This window comes from Thalassophryne amazonica, chromosome 2 (assembly GCF_902500255.1).
Source record: "Thalassophryne amazonica chromosome 2, fThaAma1.1, whole genome shotgun sequence".
Lineage (NCBI taxonomy): Eukaryota > Metazoa > Chordata > Actinopteri > Batrachoidiformes > Batrachoididae > Thalassophryne > Thalassophryne amazonica.
The window spans coordinates 21,712,396-21,739,825 of record NC_047104.1 but is presented as its reverse complement, the minus strand read 5'-3'; the positions used below and the strand labels follow the sequence as shown (position 1 = coordinate 21,739,825).

The following is a 27,430-nucleotide window of genomic DNA, read 5'->3' as shown; positions in this document are numbered from 1 at the left end:
GTTCGACCGTGTCCCTCGGGGCACCCTGTGAGGGTGCTCCGGGAGTACAGGGTCCGGGGTCCTTTGCTAAGGGCTATCCAGTCCCTGTACGACCGCAGCAGGAGCTTGGTTCGCATTGCGGGTAGTAAGTCAATCCTGTTTCCAGTGCATGTTGGCTTCCGCCAGGGCTGCCCTTTGTCACAGGTTCTGTTCATTATCTTTATGGACAGAAAGCCAGGGTGTAGAGGGGGTCTGGTTTGGGAACCACAGAATCTCATCTCTGCTGTTTGTGGATGATGTGGTTCTGTTGGCTTCGTCAAATCAGGACCTTCAGTGTGCACTGGGGCTGTTTGCAGCCGAGTGTGAAGTGTCCGGGATGAAAATCAGCACCTCCAAATCCGAGGCCATGGGTCTCGACCGGAAAAAGGTGCTTTGCCCTCTTCAGGTCAGTGGAGTGTCCTTGCCTCAAGTGGAGGAGTTTAAGTATCTCGGGGTCTTGTTCACGAGTGAGGGACGGATGGAGCCTGATATCGATAGACGGATCGGTGCGGCATCTGCAGTGATGCGGTCGCTGTATCGGCGCAAAGCTCTCGATTTACCGATCGATCTACGTTCCGATCCTCACCTATGGTCATGAGATTTGGCTCATGACTGAAAGAACGAGATCGCGAGTACAAGCGGCCGAGATGAGTTTCCTCCGCAGGGTGGCTGGGTGCTCCCTTAGAGATAGGGTGAGGAGCTCGGTCACTTGGGAGGAGCTCGGAGTCAAGCCGCTGCTCCTCCACATCGAAAGGACCCAGTTGAGGTGGCTCGGGCATCTTTTCCGGATGCCCCCTGGACGCCTCACTGGAGAGGTGTTCCGAGCACGTCCCATCGGGAGGAAGCCTCGGCAAGACCCAGGACACGTTGGAGGGACTACGTCTCTCGGCTGGCTTGGGAACGCCTTGGGGTTCCCCCGCAGGAGCTGGGGGAGGTGTGTGTGGGTCGGGAGGTCTGGGCGGCTTTGCTTGAGCTGCTGCCCCCACGACCCGACTCCGGATAAAGCAGAAGAAAATGGATAGATGGATGCATTACTCATCCATTTATCCATTTACCTGATCCGTTTTTAGCATTCTGACAAACCAACATTTCTGAAGGACGTGTGAAGTTTTGACTCACTGGGTTCAATGTTAAGAGATGTTGGTTTGTCATACTGCTAAAGATGGAGAATCACACCCTGCTGTTCCTGGGTCAGGTTCAAAAGTGATAAAATATAATGGAATTATGATTGAAATCCATTAACAGTGTTTTGCTTGGAGGCTGCCATGTTGGTTTCTCAGGGTGATCACGTGTGCCACCTGCAGTTTTTTCATTGGCTGATAAGAGGCATACATCATTTATTCTGCTGGTAGTGCAGCACATTATGGACCGGGTTCTTTCATTAGATTAACTGGATTAGCTTGATTACTTGCACGGATTCACAATCCCCAACACGCAGATTTGGATTCAGCACATCACCGTCTGTAAGAAAAAGCCATTAGTCTTGAGTTCTCAGAGGGTTGCCATGAAACCCGCTTTCTGCACAAAAAGTAATCAGGGACGTCTCCTTGTCTATACGAGTTATTGTGAATATTTAATATTCATGTTCTGCCCCTGATCCGGGTCCAGGTCGTGGTGCTGTGACAGTGCTGTTTCAGAATGGAAATGTCGAGATTAAGTCAGACTTCCTGGTTCAGACAGGTGCAGAATGACCTGTTGTGTGTCTTGCAGGTGGGTGGCCGGCGAGTGGGGTAGCTGCTCAGTCACCTGTGGGAAAGGAGTCCAGCACAGGGAGGTGGTCTGTGTCTACCAACTCCAAAACGGCTCCATCATCCACACCAGAGACCTGTACTGTCACCAAGCCAAACCTGCAGTCCTGCAGGGCTGCGAGGGGCACCTCTGCCTTACCATGTGGGAGGCGTCTGAATGGTCTGAGGTGAGCACAGTCATTCCATCAATACACAACCGATGCTAATCATTAAAACCACGCATAGTCTTTGAAATGGAAATTAGGTTCGAGAGGGGGTCTGTGCAGAAATCTGCATGCTAATGAGGGGACTATGATTTTTGAAGAACAGCCAGTTTTCTTCAGAGAAAACTGGTCTGAGAGGCACTTGACTAAGGCATCACAGAGAGCCGAGGTGTTGCTAAGGTTCCAAACATCCAGATCCTTGGCAGAGCAACAGCAGGCCACACACTGCCGTTTGGTTGGGTTCTCCGCATTCAAAAACCTTCCTCATTGCCTCAAAGAAGGAGTGTGCAGTATGACAAATGGCAGGTCGCTGGGCCCACTCTTCCACCGCACACTGCTTGGCTTGGCCTGTCAAGTGACTTATTATAAAAGCTACCTGGGAGGCGTCTGTTTGGCAGGAGCTGGGCTGGAGACTGAAAGTCATTTGGCAAATGGACAATCAGGACCAGAAGGTCTCCACATCTCCATCATATGGGGGGGTAAGTGAGGCTCTGTATGGGACGTGGGAGTTGATCCTCTGAAGACTGCTGATCCCTGGGTGTCATTGCTGCCAAAAACTCAAGAACTGATTGCACTCCAAAGGGAGATGCTAGGCAGTTGGTAGCTCTGTAAGTCTCACAGCATTCTATTCAGACACCTAAAGTGAATGAAACGTGTCTCTCAGATTGATTAAATGTTGGTCCTGTGTGTAAACATTCTGAGCCTGTGCGTTTAAGACCTCACCAGATGCTGAGTTCCCCATAGGGTCTGTCATGGCCAGACTGATTTGTAACAGTTTTGACAGAGGATCTCAACGCAGAGAACCACAATGACTGTCAATAATAGGTGGGTTACTGCATTGTTCCAGATAGTTTTCAGTCAGACAAAAGCCTTGGTTTCTTAAGCCCCCTGACACTTGTACAACTTTGATCCGCGCACTTGCATACACTCTGCCATGCACGAGAGTAAACTCTTCTCAAACTCGTAAACTGTTGTAAACTGTGCGCAGCTTTGTGTACGTACGCAGAGAAAATTTTGAAATGTTCAAATTCTCCATCACGCATTAATGACGTGAACTTCAAGTCAAAAACACTGCATGTGAGTGCGAGTGATTGTGTCAGAGCATCGCATCACATAACAGCTCATCTGAACGATTATAACGAGATGCTAAAAGTATCATAAACATACTTTTACAGCTGCACACAAGAAGGAATGAACATGCAACTATTTTAACAAGCTATTACAATATAAACATTACAAATAATTACCTTTTTAGACAGTTCCAAATGTGAAGCGATTGGCGGCATTTTCGATAGCCACCTCAGACAGAAAATAATTAATCGACTATGAAACAATTATTTTCTATATGCACAGTGTCCACCTGGGAACACAGCGGGTGGGATCGTCACGACAATGTGCGTGCAGGTGCGCGGATCAAAGTCATGCAAGTGTCAGGGCACCTTTACTCGGGCAGTGGTCAGGCACACAGGACATCAATCCAACACTCAGCATTCTTTTAGGAGCGAGCAAAAGAGGTATCCAAAACCACAAGCAGAGAGCCAGTGCACAGAGGTCAGTCACAACAGACCACTAATTCCAAAATATAGCAGAAAAAACTCAGGCAACATGGAACAGCAGCATGGGTCTGCAACACAGAACACAAGAGACACAAGAGAACAAGTAGGAACCTAAACCCTCTGGTCGGGAAGTAATACATTGTGAGAGGACATAAAGCCCAGCAAGCAATTAACTGATGTATTGAGGCACGTGAAATTGGAAACTTAGAACAGGAAGTAAAACTACAAACACGAAAATGATGTCATAGTAAAAGCACCACAGATAATCTAACATGGGAGAGAATATCAGAGAACATAGTGAATAACTGACAGGAAAATCACAAGAGGGCAATGAGAAGACCATGATAATGATAAAAAAAAGGGGAGATAAAACCTGGACAAGAAAAAAACAAATGTTAGAATCAAACACCAAAAAATACAGACTTGGCATTTCAGCTTGATTGCTAAAGCTTGCAGTTTATGTTGTCAGCAGAAGTAGCACATTATCCTCAGGAAAAAAAAAGGACAGCATGACATGCAGTGGCCTTGCAGCCATCCGGTTGAGACTTGGTCTTTATGGAATCTGGCCTGAGACAAACAGAGACTTCTGATATTTGGTGCAATTTTGTTTATGTGAAGTAATAGGCTTTTTGCCGGCACATTTCAGCATAGCTGTATCACGCTGTGATTACAGCCATGGCATTGTTACTTGTGAAGTTGATGGTGTGATTAGGGCTGTTATGCTGTCACTTGTGAAGATGATGCTGTGATTAGGGCCGTTACGATATCACTTGTGAAGTTGATGCTGTAATTTAGGGCTGTTACGATGTCACTTGTGAAGTTGATGCTGTGATTCGGGCCGTTACGCTGTCACTTGGAAAGATGATGCTGTGATTAGGGCTGTTACGATGTCACTTGGAAAGATGATGCTGTGATTAGGGCTGTTATGATGTCACTTGTGAAGTTGATGCTGTGATTAGGACCGTTATGATGTCACTTGGAAAGATGATGCTGTGATTAGGGCCGTTATGATGTCACTTGTGAAGTTGATGCTGTGATTAGGGCCGTTCCGATGTCACTTGGAAAGATGATGCTGTGATTAGGGCCGTTACGATGACACTTGGAAAGATGATGCTGTGATTAGGGCTGTTACGACGACACTTGGAAAGATGATGCTGTGATTAGGGCCGTTACAATGACACTTGGAAAGATGATGCTGTGATTAGGGCTGTTACGATATCACTTGTGAAGTTGATGCTGTAATTAGGGCTGTTACGATGTCACTTGTGAAGTTGATACTGTGATTCGGGCCGTTACGCTGTCACTTGTGAAGTTGATGCTGTGATTAGGACCGTTATGATGTCACTTCGAAAGATGATGCTGTGTTAGGGCCATTACAATGTCACTTGGAAAGATGATGCTTTCCAACGAGGCATCTTTCGTTATGATCTTTCGTTAGGGGCTGTTATGTCACTTGGAAATATAATGCTGTAATTAGGGCTGTTACGCTGTCACTTGTGAAGTTGATGCTGTGATTAGGGCCATTACGATGTCACTTGGAAAGATGATGCTGTGATTAGGGCTGTTATGATGTCACTTGTGAAGTTGATGCTGTGATTAGGGCCGTTATGCTGTCAGTTGTGAAGTTGATGCTGTAATTAGGGCCGTTACAATGTCACTTAGAAAGATGATGCTGTGATTAGTGTTGTGGGCTGGGGTGTTTGGCTGGTTTGGTTTTTGTTTTCTGTTTCTCCCACCAGGTGGTATGCATTCAGGACTGAGTGGCTGAGCATCAGGACCTCACCCTGAACACCTGAGGCTTGTTATCACGTGCAGGTCATCATGACTCACAGCTGTGGTGTGTTTTGTCTTAATCAGAGATTGCTGCATTTAAACCTTGAATGCACAGTGTGTGATTGCCAGAGACTCGACCTTGTGAGCAGACGTGTGAGATCGACGTCAGGAGAACAATCTCACCATCACGGACGCAGAGACCGCTCCAGGTTTGACACCACAGTCTGTGAAGGAGGATTGGGTGAGGTCTCACGCTCTTCAGCACACTTCCTGAGGTAATTTGGTTTTGGTGACTTTTATGAAGTAATGACAGTGGATTAGGTGTCCCTCACACCTTGTGTTGGTGAGCTGTCACGTTATGCTAATTGTCTAATCAGCTTCTGCTGCAGTGGAGATTTGAACTGTGTTGTTCCGTGCCTGCAGGGTAAGAAGCTGATGTATAGATTTAAGCCAGGAAGTGTTTGCTGATTGCGTGCACCTTTGAGTTGTGTCTCTCTGTGTGGAGTTGGACTCACCTCATGTTTTCTTTCTTCACAGACTCGGTTTGTCGCGGCCACCTGGGGGGTGTCGGCGGGGTCCCTGGGTCCGAACTGCTGTGGCTCCGGACCGTTTGCGCTGCTGAGAGCGCGCCGTGTTTTCACCTCACCAGACCGCGGACTGTTTAGTTGTTTAATATCACTCACTGTTATGTTTATTAAATTCTGTTATCCTTTGAACCGTGCTCTGCTTATTTTATGCTTGGTCCTTCAAACGCTGGGTCGGTGCTCCGACCGCGTCCAAAACATAACAGATTAGGGCTGTTATGATGTCACTTGTGAAGTTGATGCTGTGATTAGGACCGTTACCATGTCACTTGGAAAGATGATGCTGTGATTAGGGCTGTTACAATGTCACTTATGAAGTTGATGCTGTGATTAGGGCCGTTATGATGACACTTGGAAAGTTGATGCTGTAATTAGGGCCATTAGGATGTCATTTGTAAAGTTGATGTTGTGATTAGGGCCGTTACAATGTCACTTGTGAAGTTAATGCTGTGATTAGGGCTGTTGCACTATCATTTGTGAAGCTGATGCTGTGATTAGGGCCATTATGATGTCACTTGGAAAGATGATGCTTTCCAACGAGGCATCATCTTTTGTTATGATCTTTCGTTATGGGCTGTTATGATGTCACTTGGAAATATAATGCTGTAATTATGGCAGTTAGCTGTCACTTGTGAAGTTGATGCTGTGATTAGGGCCGTTACGCTCTCACTTTTGAAGTTGATGCTGTAATTAGGGCTGTTGCGATGTCACTTGTGAAGGTGATGCTGTGATTAGGGCTGTTACGATGTCACTTGTGAAGCTGATGCTGTGATTAGGGCCGTTAGTATGTCACTTGTGAAGTTGATGCTGTGATTAGGGCCGTTACGATGTCACTTGTGAAGTTGATGCTGTGATTAGCCCCGTTATGATTTCACTTGAAAAGTTGATGCTGTAATTAGGGCTGTTAAGCTGTCATTTGTGAAGCTGATGCTGTAATTAGGGCCGTTACGATGTCACTTGTGAAGCTGATGCTGTGATTAGGGCTGTTACGATGTCACTTGGAAAGTTGATGCTGTAATTAGGACTGCTACGATGTCACTTGTGAAGTTGTGAAGCCCAACATGGTGGAATCTGTTCTGAAACCACTGCATTTCTGTGTAAATACAGTGGTATGTAAAAGTTTGGGCATCCTTGATAACTTCCATGATTTTTCTTTATAAATCATTGGTTGTTTGGATTAGTAATTTCAGTTAATTTCAGACAAACACAGTAATATTTGAGAAGTGAAATGAAGTTTATAGGATTTACAGAAAGTGCGCAGTAAAAAACAAAATTAGGCAGGTACTTAAATTTGGGCACCCCAACATAAAAACACATCAATATTTAGTAGATCCTCCTTTTGCAGAAATAACAGCCTCTTAAAACTTCCTATAGCTTCCAATGAAAGTCTCGATTCTGGTTGAAGGTATTTTTGGGCCATTCTTCTTTACAAAGCATCTCCAGTTCAGTCATGTTTATTGGTTTCTGAGGATGGACAGCCCACTTAAAATCACACCACAGATTTTCAATAATATTCAGGTCAGGGGACTGAGATGGCCATTCCAGAACATTGTACTTGTTCCTCTGCATGAATCCCTTAGTAGATTTTGAGCAGTGTTTAGGGTTGTTGTCTTGTTGAAAAATCCTGCCCCGGCACAACTTCAACTTGGTCACTGATTCATGAACATCATTCTCAAGAATCTGCTGATATTGACTGGAATCCATGTGACCCTCAACTTTAACAAGATTCCCAGTACCTGCACTGGCCACACAGTCACACAGCATGATGGAACCACCTCCAAATTTTACTGTAGGTAGCAAGTGTTTTTCTTGGAATGCTGTGTTCTTTTTCAGCCATGCATATCGCCCCTTTTTATGTCCAAATAACTCAATTTTAGTTTCACCAGTCCACAGCACTCTGTTTGTAGTGACTCTGTTTGTGGCGTGTATGCAGAAAAGGCTTCCTCTGCATTGCAGCATCATACAGCATCTCTTTGTGCAAAGTGCGCTGTATAGTTGAACAATGCACAGAGACACTATCTGCAGCAAGAACATGTTGTAGGTCTTTGGAGCAGGTCTGTGGGTTGACTATGACTGTTCTCACCATCCTTCGCTTCAGCTTATCTGACATTTTCTTGGTCTGCCACTTCGGGCCTTAACTAGTACTGTGCCTGCGATCTTCCATTTCCTCACTATGTTCCTCACAGTGGAAACTGACAGCTGAAATCTCTGAGATAGCTTTTTGTATCCTTCCCCTAAACCATGATGTTGAATAATCTTTGTTTTCAGGACATTTGAGAGTTGTTTAGAGGCTCCCATGTTGCCACTCATTAGAAGAGATGCAAAGAGGGGAAACATTTGCAAATGGGCACCTTAAATACCCTTTCTCATGATTGGATTCACCTGTGTAAGGAGGTCAAGGGTCAATGAGCTTACCAAACCAATTTTGTGTTCCAATAATTGGTGCTAAATATATTCAAATCAATAAAATGACAAGGGTGCCCAAATAATTATTGCACACTTTCTGTAAATACTAGAAACTTCATTTCACTTCTCAAATATCAGTGTGTTCGTCTGCTATATGATATATTTAACTGAAGTTTTTGATCCAGACAACCAATGATTTATAAAGGAAAAATGTTAAAATTATCACGGATGCCCAAACTTTTGCATACAACTGTATAACCTCTTTGTTATATATTATGTAAAATCTAGCAAGAAATAAATACTTCTAAAACTGAAAATGCTGTTTTTGTAACCTGATAATACCTCTGGAGTGATGTACAACACATCTTGCACACATCAGCGTGCACACACATCACACGTGGTCAAAGCTAACTTCTGTTCTTTTCAAATGCTCACTTATGCGCACACGTGCCCTCCTGCCGACACCATTAAAAGGTGCATGCTCATACGGCTGAGGGTACTTTTGTATTGCATTATATTTGTTTTTGCAGGAATGTTTCAGCAATTTAAAAAAAATTCAAGGCAGCAATGGACATTTTTTGCACAATTTGTCATCACACATCAAATGAAAATGAAAGTGTACAAGGTGAAGTTTTTCAATTTGCCAGAAGTCATATGGGAGATCCAAGATGAGATTTGATGTGTTTTGTTGCATGAAAAATCCTTCTCTGCTCCACTCCACTGTTATGCTGTGGGGCCAACATTCCAGTGGAGGCATGGAAATGTCTAGGAGAGATGGCAGTGCAGTTTGTAACTAGATTGTTTAATAAAATCTTGCAAAGTGAGAGGATGCCTGATGAGTGGTGAAGAAGTGTGCTGGTTCCTATTTTAACCCTAAACAAGTGTGATGTGCAGAGCTGCAGTAACTACAGAGGCGTTAAGATGATCAGCCACAGCATAAAGTTATCAGAAAGAGTAGCAGAAGTGTTTCAAGCTAGTGAAGCAAGTGTTTGTGGATACAGAGAAAGCTTATGACACAGTGCCAAGTGAAGAGTTGCACGAGGAAGTCTGGAGTGGCAGCGATGAATGTGAGTGTAGTGCAGGATATGTGTGCAGGATATGTATAAGGTCTGTGTGACAATGGTGAGACAGTTTGAGAGACTGGCGCTTTGTTTGATCAAATTTTTTTCTAAACCTGTGAGACACATCGAAGTGGACACGGTTCGAAAAATTAAGCTGGTTTTCAGTGAAAATTTTAACAGCTGATGAGAGATTTTGAGGTGATACTGTCGCTTTAAGGACTTCCCACGGTGCGAGACGTCGCGCAGCGCTCTCAGGCGCCATCGTCAGCCTGTTTCAAGCTGAAAACCTCCACATTTCAGGCTCTATTGATCCAGGACGTCGTGAGAGAACAGAGAAGTTTCAGAAGAAGTCGGTTTCAGCATTTTATCCGAATATTCCACTGTTAAAGGAGATTTTTTTTAATGAAAGACGTGCAGACGGATTGCAGCGTCGGCTCGCAGCCGCCGCGACGCTCCGCCACAGGAAAAACACCTCTGTTGGAAGCCTTAAGGACAAGTTGGAACATGTCCAGCTGTTAAACAATTTCTCATATACTCACTCCACTGAAAGCCATCAAAAGCCGCCTGGATTTTACAAATGGTTATCAACACGGAGGTGTTTTTCGTGTGCCGCCGCACTGCGCCGGCTGCGTCCCAACGTGCGGACGGGTCTTTCATTTAAAAAAATCTCCTTTAACAGTGGAATATCCGGTAAAATGCTGAAACCGACTTCTTCTGAAACTTCTCTGTTCTCTCACGACGTCCTGTTTCAACAGAGCCTGAAATGTGGAGGTTTTCAGCTTGAAACAGGCTGACGACGGCGCCTGAGAGCGCTGCGCGACGTCTCGCACCATGGGAAGTCCTTAAAGCGACAGTATCACCTCAAAATCTCTCATCAGCCGTTAAAATTTTCACTGAAAACCAGCTTAATTTTTCGAACCGTGTCCACTTCGATGTGTCTCACAGGTTTAGAAAAAATTTTGATCAAACAAAGCGCCAGTCTCTCAGCAACTTCTCAGACAAAGGAATTCCGACGAGGGGCTGGACGACTCCTCCCACAAGGAGTGCTCACAGACGGATGACATCACCGACAGGCGTGGAAAAACTCACGCATGCGCACGAGGGTTCAAGCATGTCTGACGTAAAAACATATGAATGAAATCCATATAGTTTTTGAAAAAAATAAAAAGGACCTATACTTTATTGACAGCCCTCGTATTTATAGGAAACCAAAGTTGCCATTGCAAACATTATCAGCCCCAGCCCCTCAGCCCCAACCAGTCCCAGCAGAAGACTGCCCCTCCCTGAGCCTGGTTCTGCTGGAGGTTTCTTCCTGTTAAAAGGGAGTTTTTCCTTCCCACTGTAGCCAAGTGCTTGCTCACAGGGGGTCGTTTTGACCATTGGGGTTTTACATAATTATTGTATGGCCTTGCCTTACAATATAAAGCGCCTTGGGGCAACTGTTTGTTGTGATTTGGCGCTATATAAAAAAATTGATTGATTGATTGATTGATTGAATTGAATTGAATTATCTTTTGATGTGAAACCGAACATCACAAACAGATGACTTGTCCTTGTTGAAGGAGACTGTAGATTTTCATTGTGGCTTGACTGCAGTGCTGATTCTTTAAAACATATCCCATCTTTTTGTTTCTGTCTGCAGTGTTCAGTGGATTGTGGTCACGGTGTTCGCACACGGACCGTGTCTTGCACCAACCCGCAGGGATTATGTGACCCTCTGTCCCAGCCTACCGAGGTGGAGCCCTGCGAGGACTATTCCAAATGTTACGAGTGGAAGACTGGAGACTGGTCAAAGGTATCAATCAATCAGCAACTTTATTTATTTTTTTCCCCCTTTTTTTTTTACAGCAAAACACAACAAAACAGATCACATAACAAACATTTTGACATAGAGAGTGGGATGTAGAAGAAAAAATAAATAACATACAAAAAAAAAATAATAATAAAGCATCCAGGTGATCATGTATACAGGTCCCATTTGTTCCAGAGTTTATGGAAAATGTCCAAGTTTAGGTTGAGCCTAAAAGTTACTTTTTCCATCTGCCTGATTCCAATTACTATGTCAGTCCAGTCTTTGATAGTCGGAGCCGTTTGGGTCATCCATTTCTTCGTGATAGCGTTCCGGGTTGGATCCGAGGAGTTCCGGGTTATCCGAGTGTGAGCAGCGTGAGAAGAGGCAAAAGAAACTTTGAAAACTTATTTATATAATTTTTTTCTTCGGAATCGGACTAAACGGACAATGGCTATGGATAAAAATACAACGTAAAAAAAAGGATATTGGACCTTGGACTTATGTAAAACAGTAATTTTCAGCGCAGTTTGGGACCGGGGCTAGCGGTTAGCCACGCTGCTACCAGGTGAGGTACCGAGCAGGGTAAACAGCCGAAGACGAAATCACTACAAAATGGGACCAAAGAAAAGATCGGTGGTGGAGGAGTCGGAGGAGGTTAAAAAGGCGCTTGAGTTAGTGTCACTGGACGTAGTTGACATAAAGAATAAGCAGGACAAGATACTCAAGCTAGTGGAGGAAGTCGCGCGACTACGAGCCTTATTAGAGGACAAGGACAAGAGGATCGAGGCTCTCGAGAAGAGAGTTGAGGACTTGGAGCAGTACTCAAGGATTAACGATGTGGTTGTGACTGGTTTAAAGATTAAACCCCGCTCATATGCCCACGCAGTGGCCGCGGGCAGTGATCTGGAACCTGGCGAGATGGAGGAGAGCTCTGCGGAACAACAGGTCGCCGCGTTCCTGCCGTCCAGGGACATTGATTTGGACGTAAATTGTCTTGAAGCTTGTCACCCTCTCCCTACGAAGAAAGGTGCTCCTCCTGTGCTTATCATGAAGTTTCTCAACAGAAAGGATAAGGTCATATTGTTGAGGCAAGGAAGAAAAGAATGGTACGAATGTTTATTTGAATGATCACTTGACAAAAACAAATGCAGACATTGCTAAAAAAGCCAGATACTTAAGGAAAACAAACAAAATTCAGAATACATGGGTCAGGAATTTCATTAAACTGAATGGGTCTCCTGAAGTAGCTAAGGTGCTGGTTATTAAGGACATAAAAGAGCTGGAAAAATATGAAATATGAGTCAATAATGTATGGAGAAATAAAAAAGTAAAAAAAAACAAAACTAGTTCTACTTCACAAACCATTGAATCAAAACCCATAATCTCTACTTCAGGAGATGAAATAATACAACAGAGGATAATAAACCAGGAATTATTGGAATTAAAAGCAACTGAGTACACCGAACATAAGATAATGGATTTGGAAAACGAAATAGACCCGAATAATATGTTTTTTTTCGACTGATACCGTTCATTGCAACTACTATACGGAACAGGATTACAATAATACAGTTAAAACAGAAGGTAAATTATCAATTATCCACTTTAACAGCAGAAGTATGTACACAAACTTTAACAGTATCAAAGAATTTCTTCAGCAGTTTACAAAACCCTTTAGTATAATAATTTCAGAAATGTTCAATGCGCAAAAAGGAATACAATTTGAGTTGGATGGTTATGATCTAAATTACATCAACAGAGTGAATAAAGGAGGTGGAGGTGTTGCTATATATGTGCGGAAAAAATATTAAATTTAAGGTAATAGAAAGTATGACGTTAACAATAAAAGATGTGTTAGAATGTATATCAATAGAAATTTATAATGGAAACAATAAAAACATTATTATAAGTTGTTTATATAGGGCGCCAGGCTCAAATATGGCTACATTTACAAACTGGGTGGACAGAATGTTTTCATCAATAAATAACAAAAAAATATTTATATGTGGAGATTACAACATTGATTTAATAAACCCCAATAGGCACACATCAACTGTTGAATTTATAAACACAATGTACAGCATGAGCTTATACCCAGTTATCACCAGGCCAAGCAGAATTACATTGAATAGTGCAACTCTTGTTATGTGTCGACGCGGGTTGAGGAGCGGACCTGCGTCAGACAGAACCCAGCGCTAAAAATAACCAGAAAGCGGTTCCAATAACAAAAACAATGTATTTATTCACCCGCTAGTGCACAACAAAGTGTAAAAACAAAAATAGCGTCCCTCTGGTGGAGTGAAGGCTGGCACGCTCTCCAGCGCCCAAAAGGATCGAAGCCCAGCGCTCCTGGACCCACTACCACCGCCAAACACCCCCCAGGTGGACACGACAAACAGACTCTCTGCGAAGCATAGAAGAGGTGAGGTAAGTCAGCAGTTATAACTAATATCCTTCAAAAAGACACACACTATCAGCAACACATGCAGGTCTGTATTTTAAGCTTTATGTAAATGAGCAGCTCTCTCACAACAGGTGGAGGATCACTTATCCGCATGCCACAGCAGTGAGAAGCAAGCAGCACAATTCTCATCACAATTCAAGTATACTGCGTAACAAAATACCAAGTTACTATCCACAATTAGTCAAACACTTAATCACCTTTAATGTGTGCTGACAGCATGTGTCCCTCACCCTTCCTTGCTTCACGGGCTTGATGTGTCAAACCCAGGCGCGGTCCTCAGCGTCTCACAAACGAACATCACAAGGTTGAGTTCCCGGCAGTTCTGCTTGAATCACACATGACTTAAATGCAGAACGCCATCCAATTATCTGCTTCAGCTGAAAGTCTTTAAGGTTGCATGTGAGCACCATTCACAGGTGCTGCACATGATGTTGATGAGGGTGAAGGATTCTTCAGCCAGCACCTTCTCCACAGACAAATCAGTTCGCATGCCACCTGGAGAGCAAAGAAAAGAAAAGAACACCAAAATATCCAGCCACACCCCCCAACACACAACAACTCTAATAGATAACATCTTCACAAACAATATAGAAACTAAAAATATAAGTGGTTTATTGATTTGTGACATAACTGACCATCTTCCTCTGTTCACTGTGTATGACTCCAATTGTAATTTTCAGGTAAAACCCCAATACTCTGCATTTAAACGAGTAAGAACCCAAAAAGCAATAGATCACCTCAATAATGACTTAACAAAACAAGATTGGCACACTGTGTACAGGGAGAATGATGTGGATTGTGCCTTCAATAAATTTCTAGACATTTTCAATTCATTATATGAGATAAACTGTCCAATACGCCAAGTCAACAAAAACAGTACTGTCGCCAAAAGTCCATGGTTAACAAAAGGTCTACAAAATGCTTGTAAAAAGAAGAATACATTATACAGACAATTTGTTAGACTAAGGACAAAATAATCTGAACATAGATATAAATTATATAAAAACAAACTAATATAATCAGAGCCAGCAAGAAATTATATTATACCAATCTATTAAATAATAATAAAAATGACACCAAGAGAATCTGGGAAATTCTTAACACCATAACAAAAAATAAGGTAAGAGGTAATTCTTATCCAAATTATTTTATTGATAAGAACAAGGACATCTATAATATGTATAACATAGTTAATGGTTTTAATAACTTCTTTGTTAATATTGGACCCGACTTGGCAGCAAAAATTTCCGATGGTTGTAACAAGGAGCAGAAATCACTCATAAAAATCAATCCAAACACAATGTTTCTCTCCAGTGTTAGTGAAGCCGAAATAATAGATATTGTTAATAAATGTAAAAATAAAAAATCAACTGACTGTTATGACATAGATATGAAGCTAGTAAAAACAATAATCAAAAGCATATCAAAACCCGACTCATATATGTAACTTGTCATTTCAAACTGGGACATTCCCGAACAAAATGAAGATGGCAAAAGTTATTCCACTATACAAAAATGGAAATAAACATATCTTCACAAACTATAGACCAGTCTCTCTACTTCCACAATTTTCCCAAATTTTAGAAAAGCTTTTTAACAACAGGTTAGGATCCTTTATAGAAAAATATAACATAATTAACGAATGTCAATATGGGTTTAGGTCTGGTAGGTCAACTTCACTTGCAACAATTGAAGCAATAGAAGCGATTACAAACACCTTAGATAGTAAAAACTATATAGTTGGAATATTCATTGATTTAAAGAAAGCGTTTGACACAATCACTCAATTCTACTCAATAAATTGGAAAGATATGGTATCAGGGGAGTGGCTTGGAACTGGATTCAAAGCTATTTAACGGAGAGACATCAGTTTGTGCAGATGGGTGCATTTAAATCTGGGTGTTTGGGCATCCCTTGTGGGGTCCCACAGGGATCCATACTGGGTCCACATTTTTTTAATCTTTATATAAATGACATATTTAATGTGTCACAATTATTAAAATTATTATTATTTTCAGATGATACCAATATATTCTATTCCAGTGCTAATTATAGCAAACTTATTAATGTGGTAAATAGTGAATTAATTAAGCTGAAAACGTGGTTGAATATTAATAAATTATCCCTAAATATAAATAAGACTAAAGTCATGTTTTTTGGAAATCATAATGTCAATTCTAATTTACCAATAAATATAGATGGTGTCGAAATAGATAAAGTGTCAGAAGTCAAATTTTTAGGGATAACCATCGATAGTAAATTAAGCTGGAAGTCTCATATCAGCCACATACATAAAAAAGTTTCCAAGAATGTCTCTATTATGTACAAAGCAAAATATTTTCTGGATCATAATGCATTATATTTATTGTATTGTTCTTTAATCTCTCCTTACTTAACATATTGTATAGAAATCTGGGGTAACAATTACAAATGTTTGCTACATCCCCTCTGTATAATCCAAAAGCGGGCAATAAGAATCATCTATAAGGTAGGATATCTTGATCACACAAATAGTCTATTTTTGCAATCCAAATTGTTGAAAATGCCAGATCTGGTTAATTTTCACACTGCACAATTATTATATAAAGCCAGTAAAAACTCATTACCCAGTAAAATTCTGAGTCTCTTCACCCAGAGAGAAGGAAGCTATAACTTGAGGGGATGTGGTAACTTTAAAGTCAAGGCAGTGAGAACTACCAGGAAAAGTTTCTGTGTGTCCGTGTGTGGCATTAAGCTGTGGAATAGTTTGGCACCTCAGCTCAAGCGATGTCCTAACATCCATCAATTCAAAAAACATATTTGCATAATACCTGTTATTGCCGGTGTCGTAACCATGGTCAAAAGTATTTTTTTTATACATCATGATCCTGTAGTTGAAATGCTAGTCAAATAGAAGTATGGTGATGATGGTAATAACTTAGAGAGAGTGGGAAACATGTATATGTATGTATGTATATATGTATGCATATATATATATGTGTATGTGTGTGTATGCGTGTGTGTATGTATGTATGTACGTATATATATGTGTATGTGTGTATGTATATATGTGTATGTATAATATGTATGTATATGTGTATGTGTGTATGTATATATATATACATATATGTATATTTATGTTTACATTTATATAAATATGTACATATGTAAGTTTATTGATACATAAAAAGACTTTTCCTTTTCTTTCCTCCTTGTTTCCCCCTTTTACATCACTTACATCATTATCACCAGATCAGGGTCGGCAAGTGGGGGTCTGTTGCTCAAAGGTCTCCCCCTTCTGCCAGCAGACTCCAAAACCTTGTCTTTTAATGCAGAGCCTAGGACATTCAGCAAAGGGTGGACCTGTGTCAGGGGGCGACCCCTCTCTGGCAGCAGGTTTACAAAATACTTTGCATCTTTTAATGCACCACACATATGACAAATGGGGAAGGAGGGGAAGGGGAAAAAAAAGAAAAAAAGAAAATAATGATAATAATAATGATAATGATAAATTAATAAAAACGTTAAGGTAATTAAATTAATAAAATAATAAAATGAATGTAGCATAATTGTATATATGTATTATGTGTGTATAGGTAATGTATGTGTGTATTTTGTGTATGTATGTTCGCATGTATGATGTGTATGTATGTGTGTGTGTGTGTGTGTGTGTGTGTGTGTGTATATATATATATATATATGAGACAGAATTACCATCAACACACACAAGAATAGTCCTTTTAAATAGTCATTTTCTGAGTAAATGTGGGGAATTTATTGACATGAAAATGGCTTAAGGAATGACACCAGCAATATCAATAGCAATTAAAAAAAATGGTAGTAATAATAATAGAAATAAAAAAAAAATTTTTTTTGATTGACAATAATTATTGTCATTATTACTGTCTATTATGGTGGGAATTGTTTTTATCATTATTATTATTATTATTATAGATACTCATCACTAATATATGATATCAATTACATAGTAATAAAAAAGGAATATTGGTCACACTCAGTGGTCATAATAACGTATGGGTATTTGGGGGTGGGATTAAATAAGTTCGTATTCATCCCACCCCTTTTCGGGTTAAGTGCGCGGGTATGTATGCGTGTATGTTTGTATTGCCTGTTCTTTTCAACCCAATGTGGGTAAATGTAGATGTCAAAGAAATGCTTATTTTGTAAAACTCAAAATAAATGATCAATCAGTCAATATGTATGTATATGTACGTGTATATGTGTGTGTATATATGTATATGCATATATGTAGTATGTATGTGTATATATGTATACATGTGTGTGTGTGTGTATGTATGTGTATATGTGTAGGGGTATGTATATATATGTGTAGGTATAAATGTATGTATGTGTATATATGTAGTGTATATTTATTTATGTGTTAGTGGGTATGTATATAGGTATATATGTGAGTGTGTATATGTGTGTGTATAAGTGTATATATGTATATAATGTGTGTGTATGTATGTACGTATACAGGTATTTATGCACGGCCCAAGCAGAGGGTCACCCCCTAGAGCCTGGTCTGCTTGAGGTTTCTTCCTAAGAGGGAGTTTTTCCTCACCACAGTTGCCTAGTGCTTGCTCTGGGGGTCGGCAGGGTTAATATGGAGTGACTTGGGCCAAGTTTGTTGTGATTTGGCGCTTTATACATAACATACTTATACATGAATTGAAATGTAATTGAATATTGAAGTGTATGTCTGTGTTGATATGTAGTGTGTTGTGAATTTGTGTATATGTTGTTATGACTGTTATAATTGTTGGACTCATTCTAGCAGGGGTGGGCGTTGATAAGCTTTGCTTCTGCCCACACCCTTTCGGACTCACAGGCTTGTTTATATAACATTCATATTATTGGTATGTTTCTGTTCTTTCGGATTTGTGTGTGTGCCGAATAAATCCATTCATTCATTCATTCATAGCTTTCTTTCCTGCTGTCAACAGTATATTCCATAAATATTTGTTTATTTTGTTCGTTGTCTGAGTTTTCAGGCCCAGGTACATAGTTTTGAAGTCTCGCGGAATGGTGGTGTTATAGATACGTCGTAGTGCATTATTAATCTCCATCCAGTATTTTTGAATTACAGGACATTCCCAAAACACATGATAGTGGTGAGCCATTTGACATCCATATCCTCTCCAGCACTGAGTGTTTCCTTGTGAGTAGTGGGTACTTTGACATGGTGTTAAAAAAAAAGCGCGATACACTTTTCCAGCCAAATTCCTTCCAAGTATGAGAGTTTGTGGTCCTCCATTGAGATGTACATATCATTTCCCATTCCTCATTTGTTAAAGCAAAATTACCTTCATTTTCCCATTTATTTTTAATGTAGATAGTAGAATGATTGTCCAGGTTATTTATGGAGTTATATAATTCAGATATTATCCCCCCATAAAGTTCTGACTTATATGCCTTAATAAAAAGATCAGTTAGGGGATTACGGTCCTTGTTGCTTTGTTTAATTTCTAGGTTATAATAGTTTCTTATTTGTAAGTACCTGTAAAAATCGTTATTTACTAAGCCAAAGGATTCTTTTATCTTTTCAAAGCTTTCTATGTAATTTTCTTTAACAATTTGATAAAACATTTTTAGGCCTTTCCCTATCCAGAACTTAAATCTTGGATCTGTTTTATTTGGGACAAAACTTGTATCGTAAGCAAACCAGCTTATGATTTTCACATCCTTGTTAAGTTTGTGTGTTTTAATTAGTTTTTTCCAGGTATGAAGTACTGAGTATATCCAGGGATTCTCAATCTGTTCAATCTGACCCAATTGTTTTTCATCCACCATCAGAGCCTGCACATGAACATCCGGTAATATATTACATTCAATGTTTTTCCATTGAGCTTCGTATTTTGAGTCACACCAATATATCAGAGCTCTGATTTGGGCTGAGATGAAGTAATTCTTTAAACAGGGTAAACCCCAGCCACCTTTTCTTTTTTTGTGTGTGTGTGTTAATTGTAGAGTTTTAAATCGAATACGGGGTTGTTTACCCTGCCAAATGAATCTTGGAATAGAAATTGGAAGGGTCTGGAACAGGTAGAGAAATCTGGGGAGGACGTTCATTTATAATTTCAATCCTTTGGCGTAGGCTCAAGTAAGGGATAAGATTCCATTTTTACAAATCTTTCTTAATATTATTAAAAAGAGGAGTATAGTTTTTGTTAACATTGTATTTAGATCCTTAAGGAGCAGCACACCTAGATATTTAAGAGATGTGGTTTGCCATTTAAAAGGGTATGCTTTTCTGAAGTCTAGAGGGGGTTGCCAATAGGAAAGAATTTCAGTTTTCTGTATATTCAGTTTGTATCCAGACAGTGGCCCAATTTTATGAAGGAAATCTATTACATTGGGTATAGACGTGTCAGGATTAGTCGGGAATAGTAGGACGTGATCTGCATAACATGCAATTTTTGTTATGTGTCGGACGCAGCTCGGAGAACCGACCAGCGTTTGAAGGACCCAGTATGAAATAAGCAGAGCACGGTACAAAGGCTAACTGAATTTAATACATAACAGTGATGTGATACAAAAACAACAAAAGAGTGTGCGGTCTGGCGTGGTGGTGATACGGTGCGCTCCCAGCAGCGCTAACGGTCCGGAGCCAGAAGCCGTTCGGACCCAAGGACCCCGCCGACACCCCCAGGTGGCCGCAACAAACCGAGTCTGTGAAAGAAGGAACCATTATGTGAGTCCACACTCTACACACAGAGAGACCACTCAAAGGTGTACATAAACAGCAAACACTTCCTGGCTTAATTACTAATCAGCTTCCCAACCTGCAGGCATGGAACATCCAGTTCACAAAACTCCACTGCAGTGGAAGCCGATACATGACTAACGTACAGCTCAATATAATAAGGTGTGAGGGACACCACATTTACTGACTGTATAAACGTTAGTCACAAAATCTGACGTACCTCAGGAAGTGTGCTGACGAGCGTGAGACCTCACCCCCTCCTCTTTCACAGACCGTGCATCAAACCCTGGACGTTCTCTGCATCCACTGATGATGAGATGGCTCTTGAGACGACGATCTCACCCGTCTGGTCACAAGGTCGAGGTCTCTGGCAAATACACACTGTATACTCCAGTCTTAAAATGCCACCATGTTCCAATCCATATAGATGCACCACAGTTGTGAGTCCTGACGAGCCGCAGGTGATCAGGGTGAGGTCCTGATAACCTCAGCAACACAGCCACTCAGTCCCAAATGCAAGCCACCTGGAAGGAAAAACCAAAAGACAGAAACAAAAAGGCAGCCAGGCCCCCCAGCCATACAACAATTTTATGTTCTATACTTTTATTACTATACCTTTGATTGTATTTGTCTGTCTAATATATTGGGCTAATGGTTCTAAGTATAAAGCGAATAAAAGTGGGGACCAGGCACAACCCTGTCTCACTACTCATTCCAGAGTCAGTGTGTTTGTCAAATAGCCATTAATTTTGATTCTTGAGGTCGGACTATCATATAGGACCCCAATATTTTGTATTATTTCGTCTTCTGTTTGAAATTTCTTTAACACTTGGAATAAGTACAGCCAGCTTACTGAATCAAATGCCTTTTCGGCGTCTAAACTAATTATTACTGCTTTGTTTTTTGTTTTTGAATGTGATTCATTATGTGCAGGGTTCGTCTTATATTGTCTTTGGTCTGTCTATAAATGAATCCTGTTTAGTCATTATGAATTAAAGTTGGCAGTATCCTTTCCATTCTCTTGGACATAATTGAGGTGTATATACGATAGTCCACATTCAAAACTGAAATTGGCCTATATGAAGCACAGTCTAGTAGATCTTTCTCTTCTTTAGGTATAAGTGAGATGATGGCTTCTTTCCAGCTAGGAGGGATTTGAATTTTTTTGAGTGCCCATTGAATGTTGTTAAAAGCAGTGGTATAAGTGGTTCTTTTAATGCCTTGTACCACTCTGAGGTGAATCCATCACTCCCAGGGGACTTGTTGTTCTTTAACATTTTAATCGCATTTTGTATTTCCAATATCATTATTTCCGCTCCTAATTTTTTATTTCTGTTCCTCAGACATGGAGGGTAAATTGAGGCCATCCAAAAAGGTTTTATTTCATCTTCTTTACCTGCAGAAATCTTTGAAAAGGTTTTTGTAATAATCTTTGAAAGCAGATTGTATTTGATCTTGTTTAGTTAAAATTTCATTATTCTGTTTTTTCTTATTTTAAAGATTGTTTTTTCAGCTTGTTGTTTCCGAAGTTTCCAGGCATGTGATGATATATCATTAATTTTGTCTCTGATTTTTTTGATTTCCTGAAGCAAGAGAGGATTTTTATATTTGCCATGTTCAACCTCCAGCAGTTTTAATTTGTCCTGCAGTTCATTTAGCTTTTTCTGTCTCTGTTTCTTTTTCGTGGCAGCAATGGCAATAATTTGGCCCCTCATCACCGCATTTGCTGCATCCCAAAGGATGGGTGGAGTGGTTTCATCCCTATCATTTTCCTCTAAATATGTCTTAATATTCCCTGTCATTTTGTTTTAAACAAGGGATCATTGAGCAGACTGGTATTAAACCTCCAAAGTGTATTTTTTCATTTTTCTCCCAGTTCTATTGTAATGTAGATTGGGGCATGGTCACTCATGTCTATTGTTCCTATAGTTGCATTTGTTATTTTTGTCTTATCAGACTGCAGGCTTACTTGTAGTTCCTAGGGTTTTTAAGAGTAGAATGGGAGGCAGAGCCTTCAGCTTTCAGGCTCCTCTCCTCTGGAACCAGCTCCCAATTCGGATCAGGGAGACAGACACCCTCTCTACTTTTAAGATTAGGCTTAAAACTTTCCTTTTTGCTAAATCTTATAGTTAGGGCTGGATCAGGTGACCCTGAACCATCCCTTAGTTATGCTGCTATAGACTTAGACTGCTGGGGGGTTCCCATGATGCACAGGTTTCTTCCTGTTAAAAGGGAGTTTTTCCTTCCCACTGTCGCCAAGTGCTTGCTCACAGGGGGTCGTTTTGACCGTTGGGGTTTTTCCGTAATTATTGTATGGCTTTGCCTTACAATATAAAGTGCCTTGGGGCAACTGTTTGTTGTGATTTGGCGCTATATAAATAAAATTGATTTGATTTGATTTTTATTTATCGTTTTTAAAAATAAAAAAGTAATCTATTCTAGTATAGACTGTGTGTGGATTGGAGAAATGGGTATATTGGCGAGTATTGGGGTTTATTTCCCTCCAAATATCAATTAGCCCAATATTTTTTATTGATTTGTGGAATTTACTATGTATTACTTTTGTGGTTACCTTTGAGTTTGATACGTCCAAGGAGGGTTGAATATGTAAGTTGAAGTCACCACCACATATTAGCATTCCCTCAGAGTAGTTGGCTATTAAATCTAAAACATTAGTGTAGAAAGTGATATCGCTTCCTGGGCGCATATACATTTAGCAAAGTGATCAAGTCTCCATTAATATTCCCTTTAATCAGAATATATCTGCCTTCCTTATCTTTATGTATAAAACTCTGTTCAAATAATAATCAACTTGAGATCAGAATTGCCACTCCTCTTTTATGTTTACCCATGTATGAGGAGGAGTACAATTTAGTATAGCCGAATCTAGTTAATTTTGAATGTTTTATTTCATTTAGATGAGTTTCTTGAAGGTACGAGGACTGTCAATAAAGTATAGGTCCTTTTTATTTTTTTCAAAAACTATATGGATTTCATTCATATGTTTTTGCGTCAGACATGCTTGAACCCTCGTGCGCATGCGTGAGTTTTTCCACGCCTGTCGGTGATGTCATTCGCCTGTGAGCACTCCTTGTGGGAGGAGTCGTCCAGCCCCTCGTCGGAATTCCTTTGTCTGAGAAGTTGCTGAGAGACTGGAGCTTTGTTTGATCAAAATTTTTTCTAAACCTGTGAGGCACATCGAAGTGGACACGGTTCGAAAAATTAAGCTGGTTTTCGGTGAAACTTTTAACGGCTGATGAGAGATTTTGAGGTGATACTGTCGCTTTAAGGACTTCCCACGGAGCGGGACGTCGCGCAGCGCTCCCAGGCGCCGTCGTCAGCCTGTTTCAAGCTGAAAACCTCCACATTTCAGGCTCTATTGATCTAGGACGTCGTGAGAGAACAGAGAAGTTTCAGAAGAAGTCGGTTTTATCCGGATATTCTACTGTTAGAGATGTTTTTAATGAAAGACGTGCGGACGGGTCCGCGCGGCAGGACGCAGGCCGCGGCGGGAAAAACCACCTCCGTGTGATAACCATTTGTAAATCCAGGCGGCTTTTGATGGCTTTCAGTGGAGTGAGTATCTGAGAAATTGTTTAACAGTTGGGGCATGTTCAACTTGTCCTTAAGGCTTCCAACAGAGGTGTTTTTCCTGTGGCGGAGCGTCGGTGGTGGCTGCGAGCCGACGCTGCAATCCGTCCACACGTCTTTCATTAAAAAATTCCTTTAACAGTGGAATATTCGGATAAAAGTGCTGAAACCAACTTCTTCTGAAACTTCTCTGTCTCTCACGACGTCCTGGATCAATAGAGCCTGAAATGTGGAGGTTTTCAGCTTGAAACAGGCTGACGACGGCGCCTGGGAGCGCTGCGCGACGTCCCGCTCCGTGGGAAGTCCTTAAAGCGACAGTAATCACCTCAAAGTCTCTCATCAGCGTTCACATTTTCACCGAAAACCAGCTTAATTTTTCGAACCGTGTCCACTTCGAGTGTGCCTCACAGGTTTAGAAAAAATTTTGATCAAACAAAGCGCCAGTCTCTCAGCAACTTCTCAGACAAAGGAATTCCGACGAGGGGCTGGACGACTCCTCCCACAAGGAGTACTCACAGGCGGATGACGTCAACGACAGGCGTGGAAAAACTCACGCATGCGCACCAGGGTTCAAGCATGTCTGGCGTAAAAACATATGAATGAAATTCATATAGTTTTTGAAAAAAATAAAAAGGACCTATACTTTATTGACAGCCCTCGTATACGATATCTATCTTTTCTTTTTTCATTTTCGTTAATATTTTTGACCTTTTGATTAGGCTCAATAAGCCATTGATATAAAGGATGCTATATGTATTTTTTCAGATGCCAGTGATGTACTTGTGTAATTTCACCTTTGTTATTCTGTCAATATTGTGATACTCTCTAGTCAAATAGAACACATGAACACAGGAACAGTAATAAGCAGAACATAGTGAAAAAAGAAAGAAAAAGGATTCATGTAGAAGTGTTTGTCAGCCCTGGTCCCTGATGGCTGTGTGTTTCAGGCAACTGTACTAACTGATCAGAATTTTGGCTCTCTGTTGGGACTGTTACACAGAGACTGCTACCTGCTGCTTTGGACTTGAACTAACAGTCTTTTTCAAGACTTTTTACTTTTTTTACCTTTTTATTTTTTTTATTTTTTTTTATTTTTTTATTTTTATTTTTTTACTTTTTTACTGTGCTCCAACGCCTAGGAAGACCTCTAACGGTCGAAACATTGCGACGGAGCACTTTTTATCAGCTAACTTTCATTAGCGTTGGCAAGCTAACTAGCTTGCTAACGCTTTCGTTTTATTTTTTTATTTTTTAAATTTTTATTTTATTTTAGCACCGTTGTCGTGCGTTCGCTGTTGTCGTGCGTTGCCTGTGCTGCTTCATGGCCTGTTTGGTGCCTTGATTGGGGCACTCCTTCTGCTGATCACCTCTGGATTATTTGCACATTATTCACTTTGTGTGTTTTTTAGGAATCCGCTAGCTTAGCGCAGCTACTAGCTCTTAGCCGGTTTAGCATGGCGGCTTCTCCTGTCTCTCCCGCACTTTTCTGCTCTGGATGTGAATGTTTAGTTATTCCTCGGCCTCCTTTAGCAGTAACGGTACTTGTAATAAGTGCAGCTTATTCGTAGCTTTGGAGGCCAGGCTGGGCGAATTGGAGGCTCGGCTCCGCACCGTTGGAAAATTCTACAGCTAGCCAGGCCCCTGTAGTCGGTGCGGACCAAGGTAGCTTAGCCGCCGTTAGTTACCCCCTGGCAGATCCCGTGCAGTCGGGAAAGCAGGCTGACTGGTGACTGTGAGGAGGAAGCGTAGCCCTAAACAGAAGCCCCGTGTACACCGTCAACCCGTTCACATCTCTAACCGGTTTTTCCCCACTCGACGATACACTCGCCGAGGATCAAACTCTGGTTATTGGCGACTCTGTTTTGAGAAATGTGAAGTTAGCGACACCAGCAACCATTGTCAATTGTCTTCCGGGGGCCAGAGCAGGCGACATCGAAGGACATTTGAAATTGCTGGCTAAGGCTAAGCGTAAATTTGGTAAGATTGTAATTCACGTCGGCAGTAATGACACTCGGTTACGCCAATCGGAGGTCACTAAAATTAACATTAAATCGGTGTGTAACTTTGCGAAAACAATGTCGGACTCTGTTGTTTTCTCTGGGCCCCTCCCCAATCGGACCGGAGAGTGACATGTTTAGCCGCATGTTCTCCTTGAATTGCTGGCTGTCTGAGTGGTGTCCAAAAAATGAGGTGGGCTTCATTGATAATTGGCAAAGCTTCTGGGGAAAACCTGGTCTTGTTAGGAGAGACGGCATCCATCCCACTTTAGAGGGAGCAGCTCTCATTTCTAGAAATCTGGCCAATTTTTTGGATCCTCCAAACTGTGACTGTCTAGCGTTGGGACCAGGAGGCAGAGCTGTGGTCTTATACACCTCTCTGCAGCTTCTCTCCCCCTGCCATCCCCTCATTACCCCATCCCCGTAGAGACGGTGCCTGCTCCCAGACCACCAATAACCAGCAAAAATCTATTTAAGCATAAAAATTCAAAAAGAAAAAATAATATAACACCTTCAATTGCAACCACAGACTAAAACAGTTAAATGTGGTCTATTAAACATTAGGTCTCTCTTCTAAGTCCCTGTTGGTAAATGATATAATAATTGATCAACGTATTGATTTATTCTGCCTAACAGAAACCTGGTTACAGCAGGATGAATATGTTAGTTTAAATGAGTCAACACCCCCGAGTCACACTAACTGTCAGAATGCTCGTAGCACGGGCCGGGGCAGACGATGAGCAGCAATCTTTCCATTCCAGCTTATTAATTAATCAAAAATCTAGACAGAGCTTTAATTCATTTGAAGCTTGTCTCTTAGTCTTGTCCATCCAAATTGGAAGTCCCCAAAACCAGTTTATTTGTTATTATCTATCGTCCACCTGGTCGTTACTGTGAGTTTCTCTGTGAATTTTCAGACCTTTTGTCTGACTTAGTGCTTAGCTCAGATAAGATAATTATAGTGGGCGATTTTAACATCCACACAGATGCTGAGAATGACAGCCTCAACACTGCATTTAATCTATTATTAGACTCTATCAGCTTTGCTCAAAAAGTAAATGAGTCCACCCACCACTTTAATCATATTTTAGATCTTGTTCTGACTTATGGTATGGGAAATAGAAGACTTAACAGTATTCCTGAAAACTCCCTTCTGTCTGATCATTTTTTAATAACATTTACATTTACCCTGATGGACTACCCTGCAGTGGGGAATAAGTTTCATTACACTAGAAGTCTTTCAGAAAGCGCTGTAACTAGGTTTAAGGATATGATTCCTTCTTTATGTTCTCTAATGTCATATACCAACACAGAGCAGAGTAGCTACCTAAACTCTGTAAGGGAGTTAGAGTACTCGTCAATAGTTTTACAATCCTCATTGAAGACAACTTTGGATGCTGTAGCTCCTCTGAAAAAGAGAGCTTTAAATCAGAAGTGTCTGACTCCGGTGTATAACTCACAAACTCGTAGCTTAAAGCAGATAACCCGTAAGTTGGAGAGGAAATGGCGTCTCACTAATTTAGAAGATCTT

At 41.0% G+C, this 27,430-nt stretch overlaps 1 protein-coding gene across 1 annotated transcript in view; it reads left to right on the top strand.

Annotated features, from left to right (window-relative positions):
- Window positions 1–27,430, top strand: part of adamts17 (ADAM metallopeptidase with thrombospondin type 1 motif, 17) — a 448,852-nt gene that overhangs the window by 360,366 nt on the left and 61,056 nt on the right. The window contains exons 20-21 of the mRNA XM_034184238.1: window positions 1,729–1,933; window positions 10,992–11,144. Coding sequence (XP_034040129.1) covers window positions 1,729–1,933; window positions 10,992–11,144 — 358 coding nt within the window. The remainder of the gene's footprint in view (window positions 1–1,728; window positions 1,934–10,991; window positions 11,145–27,430) is intronic.